Genomic DNA, 18,531 nt, shown 5'->3' with positions numbered 1-18,531 from the left:
AACCAATTACAAGGATCTACATATAACCTCCTCCCTGGGGGATGGACAACAGAAAAGTGGGTGAAAAGAGACGTTGGACAGTGTAAAATATGACAAAATAATAACTTATGAATTATGAAGGGTTCATGAGGGAGGGGTTAGTGGGGAGGGAGGGGGAAAATGAGGAACTGATATTAAGGGCTCAAGTAGAAAGTAAATGTTTTGAGAATGATTATGGCAACAAATGTACAAATGTGCTTGACACAATGGATGGATGGATGGATTGTGGTAAGAATTGTATGAGCCCCCAATAAAATGATTCCTTTTTTTTAAAAATGGGCCCAAATTAAAGACTCTTGGCTACATTTATGTAGAGTGGAAGTGATGTGAGTCCTGCCACTCAGCACCTTTCTGAGATTCAACCACATCACAACCTGTCTGTCCCGGACGCACACTCCGCCCGCCTCCTCTACAATGAGGAAGAGGGATCTAACAGGAACCAGGCATGCAAATAGATATCCAAACGCCCTAAATACCCGCACTATCTATATATCTTACATTTATATATATCGTACATTTAAATATATATTTATATTATATTTAATATATATATTTAAATGTAAGATATATATAACTTACATTTCAACGTCTAATTTAGCTTAATTCTAGAACTCCAACTCACTTCCGGCTCTTTTCCAAGTCCATCACCCTCAAGTAAAGCACTGTCAGTGAGGACACACACACGACTGTAGAGGTCTGTCTCCAACCTTTAATAACCAGCATGAGAGACTCACCTGAGCTATTTTTCCTGCTGTGGATCTCGAATATCCCAGATGGAGACTTGACGATGCTGCTGCCCCCCACAGGAGGCTCGGGAGGACTCTGTGGCTCAGGACTAGCTTGTGAATGCTCTGTCACAGTGTGGGGGCTGTCGCCTGCCTCTGGAGTCAAATACCCACATGTTACTGAGCAGAAACCACACCGATTTTTATGTTTTTCTCTCCAAGTTAGGGGAAGGGGTGCATACGTGACTATTTTATTATTGATTTATTGTCTCTGATTAACCTTATGCCATATATGCTACCAAGACGGACTGAAATCGATCGCTTATTTTCATACAACCAAACTAGCTTAAGCATTCCTGGGTGAATCGATTAAAGCTCTGGTCCTCAGTTGTCCCCTCATTGTGTGGGACTAGGCAGGAGGGACTTGTTGGAACTTCATTCTACAAGTGTCTTTCCCAAAGGAAGGAGCCTTGGCAACATAGTGACTACATACTGGGTTATACCTTGGGCTGCTGACCTCGAGGTTGGAAGTTCAAATCGACCAGCTGCCCCATGGGAAAAAGATGAGGCTTTCTACTCCTGTAATTATAGCAGTCTTGGAAACCCATAGGTATGATTCTACCCCATCCTGCAGGGTTTCCATGAGACATGACTGACTCAACAGCAGTGGGTTTGGGTTTTTTTTATTTGGAATATCGGTTTTAAGACTGAACATTTAATCCTGGTTTTGTCACATTACCAAATGAACACCTCAACTGGGTTGCACTTCTCTGCAAAATGTAGTCTGCAGGCGCCTCTTTCAGTTTAAACCTTGAGACTGTTGAGGGCTACCTTACAAAATAGTGCATATGAGCCAGGCCGTGTGTTTGTGAAAGTTATCGCCAACATGATCAAATAAGGTCAGTTTTCATGAACACCGGTCATCCTGAGAACTGCTAGTAAATATCAGCACTTAACCTGTGTGCACTTTCATGTTGGCGGTCGATTGCGTGGCTGCATCTTCTTCAGGCACAGGAACTTCTGCATCACCCTTTATCAGTTCATCCTTAGACCCATAGCCCTGGTCCGACTGGCCACCTGTGAAAAAGAATACATACAGGGTCAAACGTACAAGTCTCCATATACTTCTACCTATAAACCACCCAGAGGAAAAATGCACTGCTCTACAACACACGATGGTTGAACTTGGAGAAACAGATGACGAGAAAGCCCACGAAGCACACGGAGCATTTCGAACAACGAGAAGAAGCGAACAGCAGCAGAAACAGGAGCGTCAGAGGCTGAAGACCATTACACACTTGGCAGCACTCCACCTCAATTTCCTTATCTGTAACGAAGACAACTGGCCGAGATGTTTTGCAAAATTTCATTGAGGCCATGTCGACAGCACGCTACCTTGTGCATCTGACAAGAACAGCGCCCATCAAGCACACATCTCTTTGCACACATCTCTGCTTGCTTTAGCTAAAAGAGATGTAGGCAGAAAACAAATGGGTTACCTAGAAGAGATGGGGAGGGGGAATGGGGAGAATGGGACAAGGGAAGAAGGAAACTTCTCTAAGCACCGCTCTTTGTATTACTTTTAATTTGGGGAGCTGTACTCATTTTCTACATATTAAAAACCTCCACGGCCACAAGGGGCAGGGGGGAGGGCTAACACTGAGCGCAAGCAGCAACTGGGTGGCACGACACCAGCTGTATTTCACATGACCACACTGAAAGGATGGTGAGCGCATGAGTGCAAGCCACTGGTGAAGGCAGTATCCGGAGCAAGTGCTCCGGAAGCACTGGGATGGGTGAGCGAGTCCTGAATTCTTGGGGTAGGCTTTTTCTCACGGGGAACTAGGCAGAGTAAGAGGTGCGCAGTGGGACTGCAAATGAGGGCACGGAGCCTGCTGATGTAGCTGAGATGACAGACTGCCACTGCTCAACGAGAGGCTTTATGAGAAGGAATGAGCAAAGGCAAAGAAGGGCCTGGGGTGGGTGGATCGGAATCGAAAGCATTTCTGAAGCAAAACCTATTTTCTAGCTCGACCTGCTCAAAGAACGAAGAAGCAACCACACCTTAGTGGCAGTGAGCACAACTACAGCCGGATTTGGTTTTCTAAAACCTACTTCCCACTTAAAGGAGGCTGAGCCCCTTGAAGAAATGACTGGTTCCAGAGCTCAGGCAGGGAAGGTTCGAGATGAGTCAGGTGCCAGCAGGTCCATGTGGTCACAGAAAGGAAGTGCTCAGACATGCCGGGAAACACGGGCAGAGGAGCCGCTCAACCGCGGTCCCGCAGGCCAACACTGAGAACTAACAGGCTCACATTTACACTGTTTGTAGAGTCCACTAAATAAACTAGAAACCCACACGTTCATAGTGATCGTAAGGATAAGTAAGGGGGGGGGGGGGAAGGAAGGGGAAATTATTCCATACAACAGACCGTCCTCTTAATCACTACAGGGGGTGGCAGAGTTGGAAAAATTGCCCATTTTGCAACCATCATTGTGAAGATCCGGTCAAGGAAGCATCACTACTGGATGCTAAATTCATAAGAGAAACTGGGATGAGAAAGGAGAGCTTCCAAGGTCTGAGAGAAGGGTTTCCTCACAGGTTGCTTATTACCTGCGAAGGGAGAGCAACAACTATGCAGAGAGAAGCCAGGTAACACTGCAACCTGGGGCTCACAATGCATCCACATGCGGAGCAGACAGACAGGATGCACCTGTGGGACGAACAGGCGAGGAGGGCACACCATCGCTGCGCAGCACAGCCTAATCCCGAGACACCACCACACAACGCAAACGGAGGAAGTGTGTGCAGAGCAGCAGAAGTGAGCTTACAGAGGTCACGCCCTGCAGGACGGAGCACAGCTGCAGACGTTAGGGAAGCAAAAAGAAGGGGGCAAACAGTACTACCCAGGACAGTGGGGAACGGGCCAAAAACAACTATGGGAGAATTGGTTCCTAAGTGAAAGCAGTCAACAATGTTTTCCTGAATGTAATCATTATTAACTGCTTATGGAAGTGAAAATACTTTTGAAGTATTAAGAGATTAAGGGGGAAAGGGCATGAAATATGCAATTCTCTTTCAAATGATTTGGAAAAATAGTGCTTCAGGTAAGAGGAATAAAGCAATTATGTAAAACCAAAACAACGAATCTGGACAAAGTACTGCGAGTGTCTGGTACTATGCTTGCAAATTGACTAACAAATGGTTTCTAAAATAAAATATGCAGGACCTTCCAACTTCTACCATTTACTCAATTGCCCTCCAACTCTGGGTCTGTCATCTAAGGAGAGAATTAACTTCAGTCACATTTTCACTGGCCCCTCAGGCAGCCGCAGGGAACATGAACTGCACATTGGACTGGGCACTAGGTAAAGTAATCAAACCCAGATAAGTCCCTAACAAGCAAGTGACTCAGTATCAGGTACCAAGTGGGAAGATACTAGGAAACAATCCTTAAGGAAAAGAGCAACTCAAGCCTCTGGCTGGAAGCCTCCCAAAGTACCCCATGGCATCACCAGACACCCCACAGAGATGCATGATCAACAGTGATTTCAGCATCTGGGCTTCCTTCCTGTCAAGCGCAGCTGAAAAGAAAGAAAGGAACACAGAGCCTGGCCTCAAGGCTCTTCCTCAAATACTGGAGTCTGCAGACCAGTTCTCAGAACGGCCCAAGGGCCATGTCTCCCATCAACCGACTATGCTGACTCACTAATGGGAGAAGCTCAAATATTTATACAGTGGTGATGATTATTATTTTTATTGTTCTTGTTAAACTGGTCTCAACACAAAAAATCATTGTCCTGGTTTTTCATAAGTGAGATAGAGCCATTTCTCCGGTAACTTTCAAAACAAAATTCCAACAGGTAAAAACGTGTTGAAATAAACCTAAGTGAAATAAGCTAGCTTTAACGTGAAGGTCCCATGAAAAATCCCTACCTGTGGACACAAGTTACATAACAAACACAATCACACATGACAGTCTTATGCTGACGTTCACGGATTTCTATGTGCTTACGTAGCGTGGCTATGAACTCACATCGATTCGATGGAAGGAGTTTGTTTGGGGGTGGGTTTTTTTTAATCGATGGTAATTTTACTGCAAGAATTCCATGGAGCAGTTCCGGAAGGCCGAAACCACCTTAACAGCTCCTTATAGACAATGATTCTATAATTCTACTAATTCCAAAATGCTCTTAACATCATTTGACAAACATTGCTACAAACCAACCTCAAACTAGAAACTTAAGTATATTTTTGAATTCATTAAAAATATGCAACCATGAAATGGTAATTGGATATTATCGCTAGAGTTTATACAATGACACTTATCCGAAGAAACCAAGAAAACGTATTGTTTTCTACTAGTTACATACACTTAAAATACAGCATAAGGTATCTCCCCCACCCTTGCACGTCAGCAATATTTAACCTAATAAATAGGAAATTACCTGAAGTAGTTAACATTCAAGGGTAGAATTAGTGCACACGTGTATCCATGGCTTCAGGTCATACACGTCTGTCTGCACCCCACACCATGACAGCCAAGGGCAAAGGCAGCCCCAAGAAACAGCACAGAGCAAGAAGCAGAGCGACAAAGAGCAGAGAAAAGGAAACTTCAGTCACGGAGACACAGTTACGAGAAGCAGCACAGGAGTAAGACTCCGAATTTTTTTTTTTTTTTTTCAAGAAAAGCTCAAGATATTAACAACAATACCACCACCACCAACAATACAACAACAACACAAGAAGAGAGTACGACATACATGTATATGATCCGCCCAACCTGCTGCTTTACTTTTGCTTATTTTGAATTTTAGGGGACTGGTTGTGGCCATAGTTAGACAAATGTGGAAAAAAAACAAACTTCTGAGACTGGCCAGATTTAAAGATTTTCCATTTAAATTAATAACTATACAAATCTTTTCTTAAAATATGACTTATTTTTTTCTTCACATTCATATCACCTCAATGATTTAGGGTAATATTCCTTTCGATGGAAAAAAGGTTTGCAATATAATCAAGCTCGTTAGGAACCATTCCTAAAGACTTTCCTACAAATTGGTGATGAGCACACAGAGACGGCTTCAGAAGACCCACACTGGGGCTTTGTGAAGAGCACTCTCCATGGGTCATGTGATGCGACAGGAAGTTCAGGGACGTTGTCATCGAGGGGAGGGCCCTATCTCTTCCTCTTACTCATACTGAGCACTTGAAAAGCGATATTCATGTCGCACAAACTTAAGAAAGGAAACGCTTGGTAAGACAGACAGACAAGCACCACGTGGACATTAAGTCAAGATTCGGCCACATCCAGGCTTTCATACCTGTGCTAGAGTGGGTACCAGAGGAATCCAGACTGATGAGGTCTCTCACGAAGACCGTGTGCTCCCCACTGTTGGCGTCAGTCGAACTATCCACACTACCATGGCTCAGCGTGTCCCCGTCACTCCCGCCGGCAGTACCCCGTGGAGCTAAAGATAAGGACGGCAGTTCAAAGGCCCATGCAACAATCATTTCTGACAGGAAATATGAATGCACTACACTTCACTTTAAAAAGTTTCAGAACACATTCTAAAGACATTTTTTGAAAAAGCATTTGGGACAAAATGAGTGACAGCTAACTAGATGGCAATGAATTTGGTTTTAATCTATGTCATTACCCAACCACAATTCTCCTTCAAACAGTTAAAAGTCCATATGCCCACAACGTTTAGGAATCAACAACAAGCATCTTTCCAATCACGTGCATTACCTGACACGGAGGAGACCTGTGCCTTGGGCACAGTCTTTTTAAGTGGCTGTCTGAACTGTGCCAAGCCACGCACCACATTCCGTACCTTCGTCCATAAGAAGATACCACTGCGGGTACTGCTAGGCCAGGCACTCTCCAAAACGACCTAAAGGTAACAATCATGTTTATTAGGAGTATGTCCCCCTCAAATATGCATGTGCGCGCGCACGCGCGCGCGCACACACACACACACACACACACACAGAATTACAGCTCTAAAATAGCCTCCAGAGAAATGTCATGCATAAAAGTTATGTAAAAAATCATTCCTAATAAGCAACGTGTATTTATTGCTTAGTTTCAACACTACTTACCTTATTATAGTAACCATATGTAATGGCATTTGGCTTTATCTTAGCAGTTTTCATTTCAAACAGGACTCTCACTGCTAAAACGGGGTGGCCCCAAAGTCCACAGAGCTGCATTACTACTCGATAGCACACCTGATCAAAAAATATCACAGATCAATTGTCGGCATGTTGGTTTGTGATTCGTAGATGCTTTTAAAACAACGCTTTCATTCTTCACATAAGGTCATCAGAATCACTACTTTCTCCTTGGTTCTTGTTTGAGAGGGTCACTAAGTTATTTTATGGCCTCTGCATTAATGGCAATACCAATGCTTCTAACGACTTCAAGACAGACCGATACGCACACGTTCCATTTGTTTGAGTAACTTACTCTATACAAATAAGATTACTAATATTCTCCATAATTTGAAAAGGAATCCTTTAAAAATTGAGTATCCTTAGAAATATCTCTCAGCCCAAGGTTATAGAATTAGTGGGCACTGGACATTGGCTCGGACCTCTTGGTGGCCGGAAACTACCGGAACTATTTACTGCCCTCCTTGCTTAATTATGACACACATTAATTAATCTGGGAGGCATGACCGCTGTTGTGAATGAATTTTATTGTAAGATCTGTCTTATCATCACCCCCCATTGGTTATGTAAATAGTATCTAGTCACTGAAAGAGTTCAATCTGTACAAGTCAGCAATTCATGTACTATAGTTCATAGCTAGCCTATACTCTTAGAATTTCCTTTTCTCCACACTGTTTTAAATTCTATGCCACTGGCTACATTAATGACTATCCATGCATAGTGGTTACTATGAAGATTTGCAGGCTCAGAGACTCAAAGGGGCAGTTCTACCCCTCCCTACAGGGTCTCTATGAGTCAGCATTGACTTGAAGGCAGTGGAAGTGATTCCCCAGGGGGAGGATTGATAATGCTCTCTAACATAAAATGACAGTGATGCTTCTAAAGTGAGCATTTGGGATGAATGGATTTGGGATTTACACTTAATTCTAATCCCAATCTAAGAACAAGTAATTCTCATTACATGTCCATGCTTGATGCTCACCCTCATGAAAAGATCACTAAAGATATGGGTGCTATAGCAAAGTGTGGTGAAGAAACTAGATGGTGCCTAGCTATCAAAAAGAATAGTGTCTGGGGTCTTAAAGGCTTGTTTTTAAACAAGCAACCATCTAATTGAGGTGTCAACTAAATTCACATGGAAGAAGCATACAGCCTGAGTTATATTATACATAATATAATCCAAATCCAAACGAAGGAATGTATTCAAAGCTTAAATTGTGAACACCTGGCTTGCAGAAGGCTATGGATGACAGTGGAAGCCCAAAATCTACTTGCAGGGCTCACACATGGATTAAGCCTATGGGTGGATGCCCTCCGATCCTGGTTGAGGGGTGTGAAAAGCGCTGCTGACAGAGGACACTATAAAGTTAATTATGGCAAACATAATTAGGTCATAAGGTAATACTTTCTTTTCTTGTTATAAACCGTTTTATTAGGACATAATCCAAATATTATACAATTCCGTAGTTCAAGCATATCAAGAAGAGTTAGTTGTAAAATCGATAATACAATCAATTTTAGAACATTTTTTCTTTTTTGTACTCCTTGTTATTATCTCTCCATTTCCTACCAACTTCCCCTTGCTGTACTCCCAAGGAAGCATCCAACGAATGTTTGCGTAGTCACCCATTCTGGATTTATGTGATCCCCCGCCCCCCATCCTTTGGACCCATTTTAAAGCTGACTTATTTGGGGCGGGGGAGGGTGGGGAGAATGAAGGGGAAATACACATGGAGTCAGCTCTGGGGAATCTCCTCTGATCTGCATTGGAAAAGTGGACTATAGCAGATGCAATTAGATTAAAATTTAGCACCCTGTCACTTGCTCTCCCTTATGATCCATCTAAATTAGTTTTAATTTTTTTTTCTGCTTTCCTTTCAATTGAGGGGTTTTGTTATTGTTGTGAGGTTTTGTTTTTCTAATGTTTTTCTATATAGATAAATCTATACAGATTAATAGTTCCTTGGAGGTATAGCAAGGAAGATTGGGGAGACATGGGGAAATAGTAATGATGAGTACAGGGATGAAGAAAATGATCTAACACTGGTTGTGGTGATGAACGCACAACTCTTCTGGATGTAACTGGTCAATTGGATTTTATGACATGTGAACTAGATGCCAACAACACAGTAAAACAACAAAACTTCTCTGTCCTGTTTCAGTCTAAGTCAACGCAATCACAGACGGCATTTTCATGATGCCTGTATAACAATAAAGGTCCTATAAACCAAGTAGGCTGTGCTATTATTAGCAAAGGCTTTTTTGAAGACTTGTGTTTTCTAAAGAGGATAGATTTGATCATAAGAGGACAAGTCTGCTGGGAATCTCTAAGTTAGAATATCACAAACGGGAAGAGGATAAAAACCACATGGAAAGAAAGAGCATCCTCAAGTATGTCCAGCAAGCAGGGAGCTGGTTTGCATGAACCCTGACGTGGCAGCGTCCGACTACAGCTGAGCACGTTCATTTGAGAGTAAGAAAGCATATGCAGGTAGAAGACACTCTGACGGGGCTTCTCAATTGGCTGCTGCGCTTTCCCATGTCTGCCCCGAGATATGTGAGGCCACCCTGAGTCGGATCAACCCAACATCAACGGGACGCTTTCCACAAAGTCAAAACTGGAACTGGGCTCTCTTCCTCTGAATCTGCATTTTCAATTCTATTCTGGTTCTAAGTATTATTTATATTAACATGCAAAATTTTTTTAAAGAGAAAGGCTAACAAATGCTTGTCTCACGTTCCCTTGACTGTGACTGAACAATACTATTACTACCTACCTGGGAGCCGGTTCGGAGGCTGAAGAGAGGGTACACATGTGAAAGGATAGGAAGACACCCTTCCTATGAGCCATGCACTGCTGCAGGCCCTTTACACAGATTGGCTGATATCAATCACATTAACTTTATGTGGAAGGTAACAAAGGAACCATCTTTTATCATCTACAGTGGTGGTTCTCAGTGGGGCAATCTGGGTCTCTTGCGACTTCTAGCCACGGCTGGAGACATTTTAGATAATCACAACTAGGGTAGTGAGCGGGGTAAGCGGGGGAGATTACTACTGGCACCTGGGGTGGGTGGTAGCCAGAGATGCACCCTACAATGCACACCTGGACCACCAACCCTGCTGCCATTAAGTGACTCTCAACCCACAGCGACCCCTAGAGGACACAGTGGAACTGATCACTGGGTTTTTTAAGAATGGAAATCTTCATAGGCCAGACAGCTTCATCTCTCTCCCACAGAGCAGCTTGTGGGATTGAACTGTGGAACTTCCAGTTAGTTATCAGCCCAATGCCTACAGGCCCCATGATAATGTGGTATACAGGGCGCAGTGTTAATGATACTAATGTTGAGAAAAATCTGATCTACATTTTCAGATGAATAATTTGGAAAATGGAGAACCTATATACGTAACTCAGTCTAGGGCACAGACTCCAGATGGTATACAAAACCCTATTCTGTACTTACTCCCTAATAAAGTTACATTAAGAATAAAATGAAGTCAATAGTGTTTTTATTTATCAAAGTAAACATCGTGGTCTTAGTAAAAAGGTCTCTGCTACATTTTAGAGTAGAGGTTTTAAAATTTATATGCTTTAAAATACACAATGAAGACAAGGAGTAAGTAGGATAAGTGATATTAAACTGTGGGGATTACAATAAATAACATGAAACAATGTGTATGAGTTATTGAGTGGGAAACTGATTTGCTCTGTAAATTTTCACAATTAAAAGTTTAATAAAAATGTTAGCTGTATGAAAAAGAATATTACTTTTATCTTCCTGTGTAATTAAAAAAATGTTTGCCAAATATTTAAAACCTAATTTTTTTTTAGAAAGACAAAAATGAAATGTATCGTGGCGACAATGATTCGTGATACTTGCCTCATCCAGTGGGTCCACGTCGGTTTTTCTCATCTTAATAAGCACATCATATGCCTCCTGAAGTGCTCGGACCTTGAGATGCGAAACTCTGACATAGGCAGGGAGGCAGATAAACCACAAGCTGTAACAGTGACTGAACAGACACTTGGCCCACTGTGGTGGATTTGTAAAACATCTCTTGGCCAATTTGTGAGCTGTCTTTATTTCCTAAAAAGAGAATAAATAAAGATAGTAAGATATTTACTAGAACAAGGGGAAGTAGGGTTAGAAGCAAGAAGGCAGAGATCATTTTCACACGTAAAATTTGACCCCCAAATCAAGTATTTCATGATTTTATTTCTGTAAGTGGCTTTCTACTTACTGGCTTTCTCTAAGGTTCTCTGAACACCTATCTACAGTAGTGCACTATGCTACACTGCTGTATACCATGAAGCTTGTTTCTCCTAGGAGATTAGAAATTCACAGGGTCAGAGAGCATTCACACTCAAACACAGAGACACTCGTACTTATCTGCTGGATGAAGGTATGACTAAAACCAAATCCTGCAGACTTAACTATGCGTTTCTGAGTTCCTCACTCCCATCCTGAAGCCTTCCCACCTCCTTCCCCTTCCTGCTAACATTTAAGTGCCTTGGGTGACTTCCCACCCAGATTTCCAGTCTACTCTCTGCAGGCATTCACAGCAAGCACTCACTGCCACGGACCCAACCGGGATTCACCGATTCTGTAACTCGCATACCCACCCCACCGCGCAGGGATTGGTTGGTCTTCCCTCCGAGTGAGCTCATGTCTCCCTCATTAGAACATTTCTTATGTTGTCAAAAGATCTCTTTGCTTCACTTGAAAAACAAAACTACTTATTCTGTTGCAAGCAATGTGGTGTGGAGAAGGCTTGTTTGAGAATTCTGAAATCGACTTCTGACTTCTACTCTGGTTCCGGTGGGAGACGGAACAGGTGTCAAAAGCATCTGAGTTTATTCAACTAGACACGCTCCCAGAAACCCCAAGCCGCTCCCTCAGTCAGACTGTCATGTGTGCCTCCACACTGCTAAGGTGTTTCTTACATAAAAATGCTTTCTTATATAAGAGATCCTGTTGTGTGGATTTTACTTGTGAGCTTTCTCTCCATGAGACTGGAGATATATTTGAAAATGTACCCCCATGCTTTTCCTAGGATATGACAGTGCTTTTCTTCTTCAGAGAGCCTGAAAAAGAAAAGTTCTGGTAAAAATGAGACTTAGAAAGTTAAGCAGCAAAATGTGATTTTAGAAAAGGGCTTCTATTAAGCTGGTAACAGTAAAAAAAAATTCTTTGGTTTCTCCTTCAGAAAACATAAAGGGAAACATGAACATTCTGAAACTAGAGTAACAAGATCACCTCTGAGACTTGGGGGGCTATCAGAGAACAGGTAAACTGTTAACTAAGACCAGATTTCAAAGATTCCCCCAAATACCGTAAATGTACAAAGCCTGCTTAATTTTAAGCTCCCCTAATGATAAAGTAATTTGTTTCATCTAAATCAAGTGGTAGAAAAGCATTTTTATAATTAGCAGTCAGGGAAAGAAAATCAAAATCCCAATAAATGGCCCTTCACGGTCCAGGCTGTACTAATTTCCCTTTTGTTAAAATGCATCCCTTGGTAAAAAAGGGCACCGGCTTTAGCCACCAGTGAATGCAGACCCAACCACAGTAATGAGAGAAACTACCTCACAACCACTCAAATAGAAACAGAACGAGACAAACGAAAACCAGTGACAAGGGCTGATGAGAACGTGGAGAAATTGGAGCCCTCCCTAGAACAATGGTGCAGCCACTTTGGAGAACAATTGCACGGTTCTTGGAAAGGTAAACACCGAGTTACCAGGACAAGCTCCCAGGTATACAAATGAAAACATACAGCCACACATATATTTGTACACGGTGTTCACAGCCGCATGACGCCAAGAGCCAAAACATGGGAATCTTCATCCAAATGGTCCATTCAGTGATGAATGGATAAACAATGTGGCACTTTGCATAATAAAATATTATTTGGCAATAAAGAGAAAGGAAGTCCTGATCTATGCTGCCATATGGATGAGCCTTGAAAACAGTCTGCTGAACAGCCATGGATGTGAAAGGTCAAGAGGAGGCAAATCAGCAGACAGGAAATTGCTTAGTGGCTGCCTAGGGCTGGAAGAAGTTCACAGTCAAGGGTTTGGGCTTTTTGAAAGAATGATTAAAAACGTCCTAAAATGGACGGTGGTGTTAGTTGTACAACTCTTTGAATATACTAAAAGTCAGCAGATAGTATATTTTAAATGGAGAAATTGTATGGTATACAAATTATACTTACATTAAGCTGGTTGTAAGTATGAGGAAGCTTCAAAAAGGTTTGTGGAAAAATGGAATAATAAAATTTTCCCACACTTTTTATTTATTTATTTTTATTTTTAATTGTTTTATTAGGGGCTCATACAACTCTTATCACAACCCAAACATACATCAATTGTGTAAGGCATATTTGCACATTCATTGCCCTCATCATTCTCAAAACATTTGCTCTCCACTTAAGCCCCTGGCATCAGGTCCTCTTTTTTTCCCCTCCCTCCCTCATGAGCCCTTGATTGTTTATAAATTGTTATTTTGTCATATCTTGCCCTGTCCGACGTCTCCCTTCACCCACTTTTCTGTTGTCCGTCCCCCCGGGAAGAGGTCACATGGAGACCCTTGTCATCGGTTCCCCCTTGGCAACCCCACACTCTTTTTATGCAGTCCTTTGTTTCTGTGGTTCCCAAAGATTCTCTGAAAGCACACACAGAAGCACTCCAAGGCCAGCCTCAATATTCTACGTAAGGTTGCACGCAATCTATTGTGATTCAACAGTAACTGTAGCTGGTCTCCACATGGCTGCTGAGGGTGACCATTCTAACCTCTGAGCTATGTATTACATACACACATTTGATATTTTACATTACCACGTATTAAGACAAATCGCATCTGACCTGTTTAGTTCTCTTAGCCATGAGAGCGGGGCTGTTTGTAACGCTATTTCCAGTAGGATGTCTACTAAAACAAAGTTTCAACTCCTGTGGTCTGTCAAAAAGCTTAAGGTCCAGTGTTGGAAAGTATTTGTAACTAAAATAAAAAGCAAAAATAGAACTGCTGATTTAAAATGCATCAACTCTTCACACTCTTCCAATAGTTTGTTATTTCTATGCCTCATATGGTACCTAGTATCACTCGCAAAATCCTTATAGAGGAAAGCATTTTTTCCCTTCAAATATTTAAGCTGAGGAAAGACACACAGACGACTCTCGTAGGAAACTTGGTTCCTCACCACCCCATTTATGACTGTGTCCCCACCGCCCCCCCCCCCATGGCTTTTCTGTCAGTCAACGAAACACCTAAGCTCTTACTTGACAGAGGAATTAACTCTTTCAACAGAACCCAAGTATTAAATGTCAACATATATTTAATAAATAATAGCTAGGACATGCTGTAATTTTAACTTTTCATAAGATTACCTTGCATTGGCATTAGAAAGAAAATATCCATAATAATTCAACTTTAGAGATATACCACAATTTAACCAATTCCTTAGTGTTGAATACTTTTGGGCTATTTCTGAGTTCTTTGTCCATATATGTTTGTATATGCCTCTGCTTAATTTCTTAGGATGAGAACCCAGTAACAGAGTTTGTTAGGGTCAGTGTTTATCAAAGACAATTAAAATTACTGTCATCACTGTCCAATTATTTTTTAGGAAGGTTATTCTTATATATATACCCCCACTATGAGCATACCCTATTCTCAATCTGAGCAATCTAGGTTAAAAATGCTTACACCCATTCTGTTAAATTCTAGAAAAGCTGAGCCTCTCTTCTTCATATTATAGACAGAACTTGTTCCTGAAAAATACCTAGTAATTTCTTGTGGTCAATTTTATTCTGGGAGATGTTGCTCTTCCCTGTTTGTCAACATGTGGATTCCAATTTATAGTCGGCAAAGTAAAATGAATTTTTTAGTAAAACATGAAATCAAAATAGTACTTAAATTACTAACTAAATAAGCCAATCCGACTTCATTAGGCCACTCTTTCCCTGTCCTGGTGAGCGCGTATTTCACATTCCCTCTGTCCCAGAATTTCTACTCTTAGGAATGCAGCCCAAGGAGAGAACCGTTCATATGCAAAATGACGTGACCAGCAAAGAATTACAAGCAAATACACAGGATTAAACAGATCACAGCAAATGCAGGCAGCACAGTCACTGAAAACGTCAGGCACAGAAGTATTTAATGACGTGGAGGAACGCTTAGACCATGAAGGGAAAGCACAACTTACAAAGAACATACAAGATGAACTCCTCCTATTTCAGTGTCATAAACATACTATTGCATAGATAGAAGAATGTGTATTTAACTGTTAAGATACATTTTAAAAATGACCTATTTTCAGTTTTGTCTCTTTCATTTGATTTTCTACATTTACTAAACTATATTTTTTTCATCATAAAAAAATCAATTCCATTTTTACTTCTCAAAAGATTTCCATCCAAATCCCTCTCTATCTTGCTTTTTCTTGGCCATCTACTTTTAGTTTTCAGTAATATCTACAATTTCTGGCCCTCTATTTAAAATTTTCTGTGATAGTGTACTATTCCAGAACTTCATGCTCTCTAGAATATTTTTTTTCTTCATCAGGCTTGATAATTTTTAAACATTAAAATTATTAAATAAAAATCAGTAATTATTGACATGTTTCCCTGCCAACAAGGCTGTCCAGTTCTAATTTTACCTGGTGGCAAATCCATGAAACACTGTCCTACATTCATTCATTCACTGATAAAGGGTGAAAACAACTTTTGAAATGATGTGCATACATGTTTACTAATAATCACAAAAGGTAACAGAATAAACTACTAAAGGTGTGTCTACCTGTACTTAGGTGAGAGGTCCTTCCCGTCCTCGGCAGGTGGTTCTGGTGGCGTTATGAAGACAGTGTGCTCACTTTTCTGTGAATCATCTAACTCCATCAATTTGGTATCTTCTGCTAAATCACAATCAACCTAAAAACAATTATTTCCTCTAATTAGTTGGCAAAGAGTGATATCTCATTCTGAAATTTTAACACTTCAGTCTTAGAGGAGAAAAACATACCTTATCTGTCTTTTCTGTGCCTTTATCAGGAAACAACTAGGCAAAAGAAGAGAGATTCTTTTCAGTATATGTGCTGCCGAAGTGAGCACAAAACAGAGATTCTTAATGAAAATATCCACGGTCTCTGAACAGAGACTTATCTTAAAACCGACTTATAAACAAAAATACCATCCTTCTTTAAGACCATTATAAACACAAAATATTTCACAGTATCTTTGGGGGCTCCATACTATCAGACTAAAACATATTTCTAATGACTAGAGGACAGAAAAGTTTATTTAGATTCTTTTGTAAATCCAGCTTCACAAACAAAAGAGGGTCACTCACAGGGATACTGGCTTCTCAAATGCTCTTCTAAATACTTTCAAACTTCTGCTTTAGTGACAGAAATTTTCTCTAAGCTTTACCTCCGCCTGGGGGACAGTGGCGACATCTCTTTTAAAAGTCAACAGAAACTGTCGTCTTACAGACAGCCCAGGAGTTCTAGGTCATACTGGAAAACCAGTAAGAGCTCAAAAAAGCTAGCTTTCTTAGATAATAATCTCGAGTTTTAGAGCTTGCTTGCATTAATAATGGCTCATGATCCACTTAGCAAAACTTAGAGCCCTGTTACAAAAGGAGACAATGTCAGTCATCACTATTAAGAATCAGCTTCTAACAAAACAAACAAACAAAAAGAATCAGCTTCTAAAGTACCTGAGGAGGGAGGAGGCGAGTTTTCAAATTTAACATATTCCCAACTACTCTCCAGCAGTGGCAAAGGTATTTGGAGAGACTTTGAAATAAGACAACAGCGGTAGGCTTTCCAGTACGCAGGAAAGCCAATTCTTTTAAATCAACCATTGGATCTTTTTTTTTTTTCAACTACTGGATCTTATTCATTTACATAAAATAGACCATTGCTAGGCTTGGGAGGCCGAATAAAATGTTCTTAGTAAGCAAGGGTTACAGAACCAAAGGGAAATTCAAAGGAAAAGAAAATAGCTATGCATGGTGTATGGTAAAAATTAGGTAACACAAACCAGAAAAAAAAGGGGGGGTGGGAGGATTTTTACACTAAATCCAGTCAGAATAAGTAATATATATACGCATTATATATATTACACACACATGTACACCCCTCCATCTTTACTCGTCGCCGCTTACATGCATATACTTTAAGATTTATTTCCCCTTAATATTGGTGTACAGAACAAACTTTACCTTTTCTATGCAGTCATCAAAAAATGCCAGTCCTGTATCTTTATCACTTACAAAACTGCACTCTTCAATGAAACGAATAAATATCTGTGTTTTAGATAAAAGAGTATAGAACTTTGTATAGGCACGATCGCGACTTTTTAAAAATCCTAGAAAACAAAACCACAATTCAAATTTTAGAGTGGAACAAGATGTTGTATCTCATATGTACATAAAACGCACTCACGTGTGTGGGGGGGCATTCAAAAAGCTGCCAGCAAATAGAAGTTTCTAATAAACAACGGCAGTCCCTGCTTGATTCAGCCAGTGCAGGAGGGATCTGCTGGCTCCTGCTTCTGAAGCGTGGCTGGGCATCGGTGAGGCCAAGTGCCCCTCACAACAAGGCTCACTGACACCTTCATCCCCCACTAGCAACCCTATGACATTTCTGCCACCAACTTCAGTCTTCTTTACCCAGTTGTGACAACTCTTTCCAACTTTTAAACGCTCCCTGCCAATGTTCCCCAGTCCAAGGCGCATGCCTTATAAGGCAGAGAAAATGGGAATCAGTCGATGAAAATGGACCTTCACTCTCCCACTAAAAAACATCACTAATCTTTTATTCCTTCCCCTTTTCTGTACCTTTCCCCTCTCTATCTCAGGTTACATCCGCCAAGTGAGCTTCAAACTGCTCATCGTGGGCTCCTTCTCCTAAGACAACAGGTGGTTTGAACTGCTGACCTGTGAACAGAAGCTCAGTGCTTAACTCTGTACCACCAGAGCTCCCTAAATACTATGGGGAAGGAGCTTCCAAAAATTGGTGGAAAACATAAAGATCAAAATAAAATGGAATTTTTTCCACCAAACATTTTGAAGCCCCCTTGCATATATTATAATTTAATATATTTCTAAGCACATTTCCAAGAAACTTCCCTGGTGAGTTTTTCTTGGAAGCCAAACCAGGTGGAAAATATTTTTCACTTCAATAAAAGCAACTGCATTTCCCTTGCCACTCACCCTGTCGGTCAAACAACGAATCAGCAGCTGTGGCTTTATTTGAGGGCGCCTCTGTGATTGGTCTGAGAAATGTTCTATATCCTTTTAAAATAGAAGCCATGAAACGTAAAAATGCCTCTTGAATTTCCATCTCAAGTTGGGTCATCTTCTTCTGCCAGGAGAAATCTGCTTCAATTGGAGTCATCTCAACTGCTGAACCTTCTTGGGTTTTCTGGTGAACTGATAAATGAAGTAGGAAGAGAAAGGGGAATTATATTCGCATACACAGAGTCGAAACAAAGCCTATGGTTTCTAGAAATCCCTCTCCTTGTTGGCTCAAAGAGTTCGTTGGCAGGGGTTATCGGGAAGCTCCAAACACACTTCAAGATCAGGA

At 41.1% G+C, this 18,531-nt stretch overlaps 1 protein-coding gene across 3 annotated transcripts in view; it reads right to left on the bottom strand.

Annotated features, from left to right (window-relative positions):
• The window catches only part of DENND4C (DENN domain containing 4C), a 105,736-nt gene that overhangs the window by 32,025 nt on the left and 55,180 nt on the right, over nucleotides 1-18,531 (bottom strand). For 2 of the 3 annotated variants that reach the window (XM_045289106.1, XM_045289108.1), the window contains 11 exons: nucleotides 18,159-18,377; nucleotides 17,166-17,311; nucleotides 15,963-15,998; nucleotides 15,741-15,871; nucleotides 13,808-13,940; nucleotides 10,824-11,030; nucleotides 6,868-6,996; nucleotides 6,515-6,659; nucleotides 6,087-6,233; nucleotides 1,722-1,841; nucleotides 774-920 (listed from right to left, as the gene is read on the bottom strand). In XM_045289106.1, coding sequence (XP_045145041.1) covers nucleotides 774-920; nucleotides 1,722-1,841; nucleotides 6,087-6,233; nucleotides 6,515-6,659; nucleotides 6,868-6,996; nucleotides 10,824-11,030; nucleotides 13,808-13,940; nucleotides 15,741-15,871; nucleotides 15,963-15,998; nucleotides 17,166-17,311; nucleotides 18,159-18,377 — 1,560 coding nt within the window. The remainder of the gene's footprint in view (nucleotides 1-773; nucleotides 921-1,721; nucleotides 1,842-6,086; nucleotides 6,234-6,514; nucleotides 6,660-6,867; nucleotides 6,997-10,823; nucleotides 11,031-13,807; nucleotides 13,941-15,740; nucleotides 15,872-15,962; nucleotides 15,999-17,165; nucleotides 17,312-18,158; nucleotides 18,378-18,531) is intronic. The other variant, XM_045289107.1, reaches the window with a different exon arrangement.

The sequence above is a fragment of the Echinops telfairi genome, unplaced genomic scaffold (genome assembly GCF_000313985.2).
Source record: "Echinops telfairi isolate 266 unplaced genomic scaffold, ASM31398v2 ScPeMD7_25;HRSCAF=90, whole genome shotgun sequence".
Taxonomy (NCBI): Eukaryota; Metazoa; Chordata; class Mammalia; order Afrosoricida; family Tenrecidae; genus Echinops; species Echinops telfairi.
The sequence above is the reverse complement of the archived record's forward strand: the minus strand, read 5'-3'. Positions and strand labels throughout refer to the sequence as shown.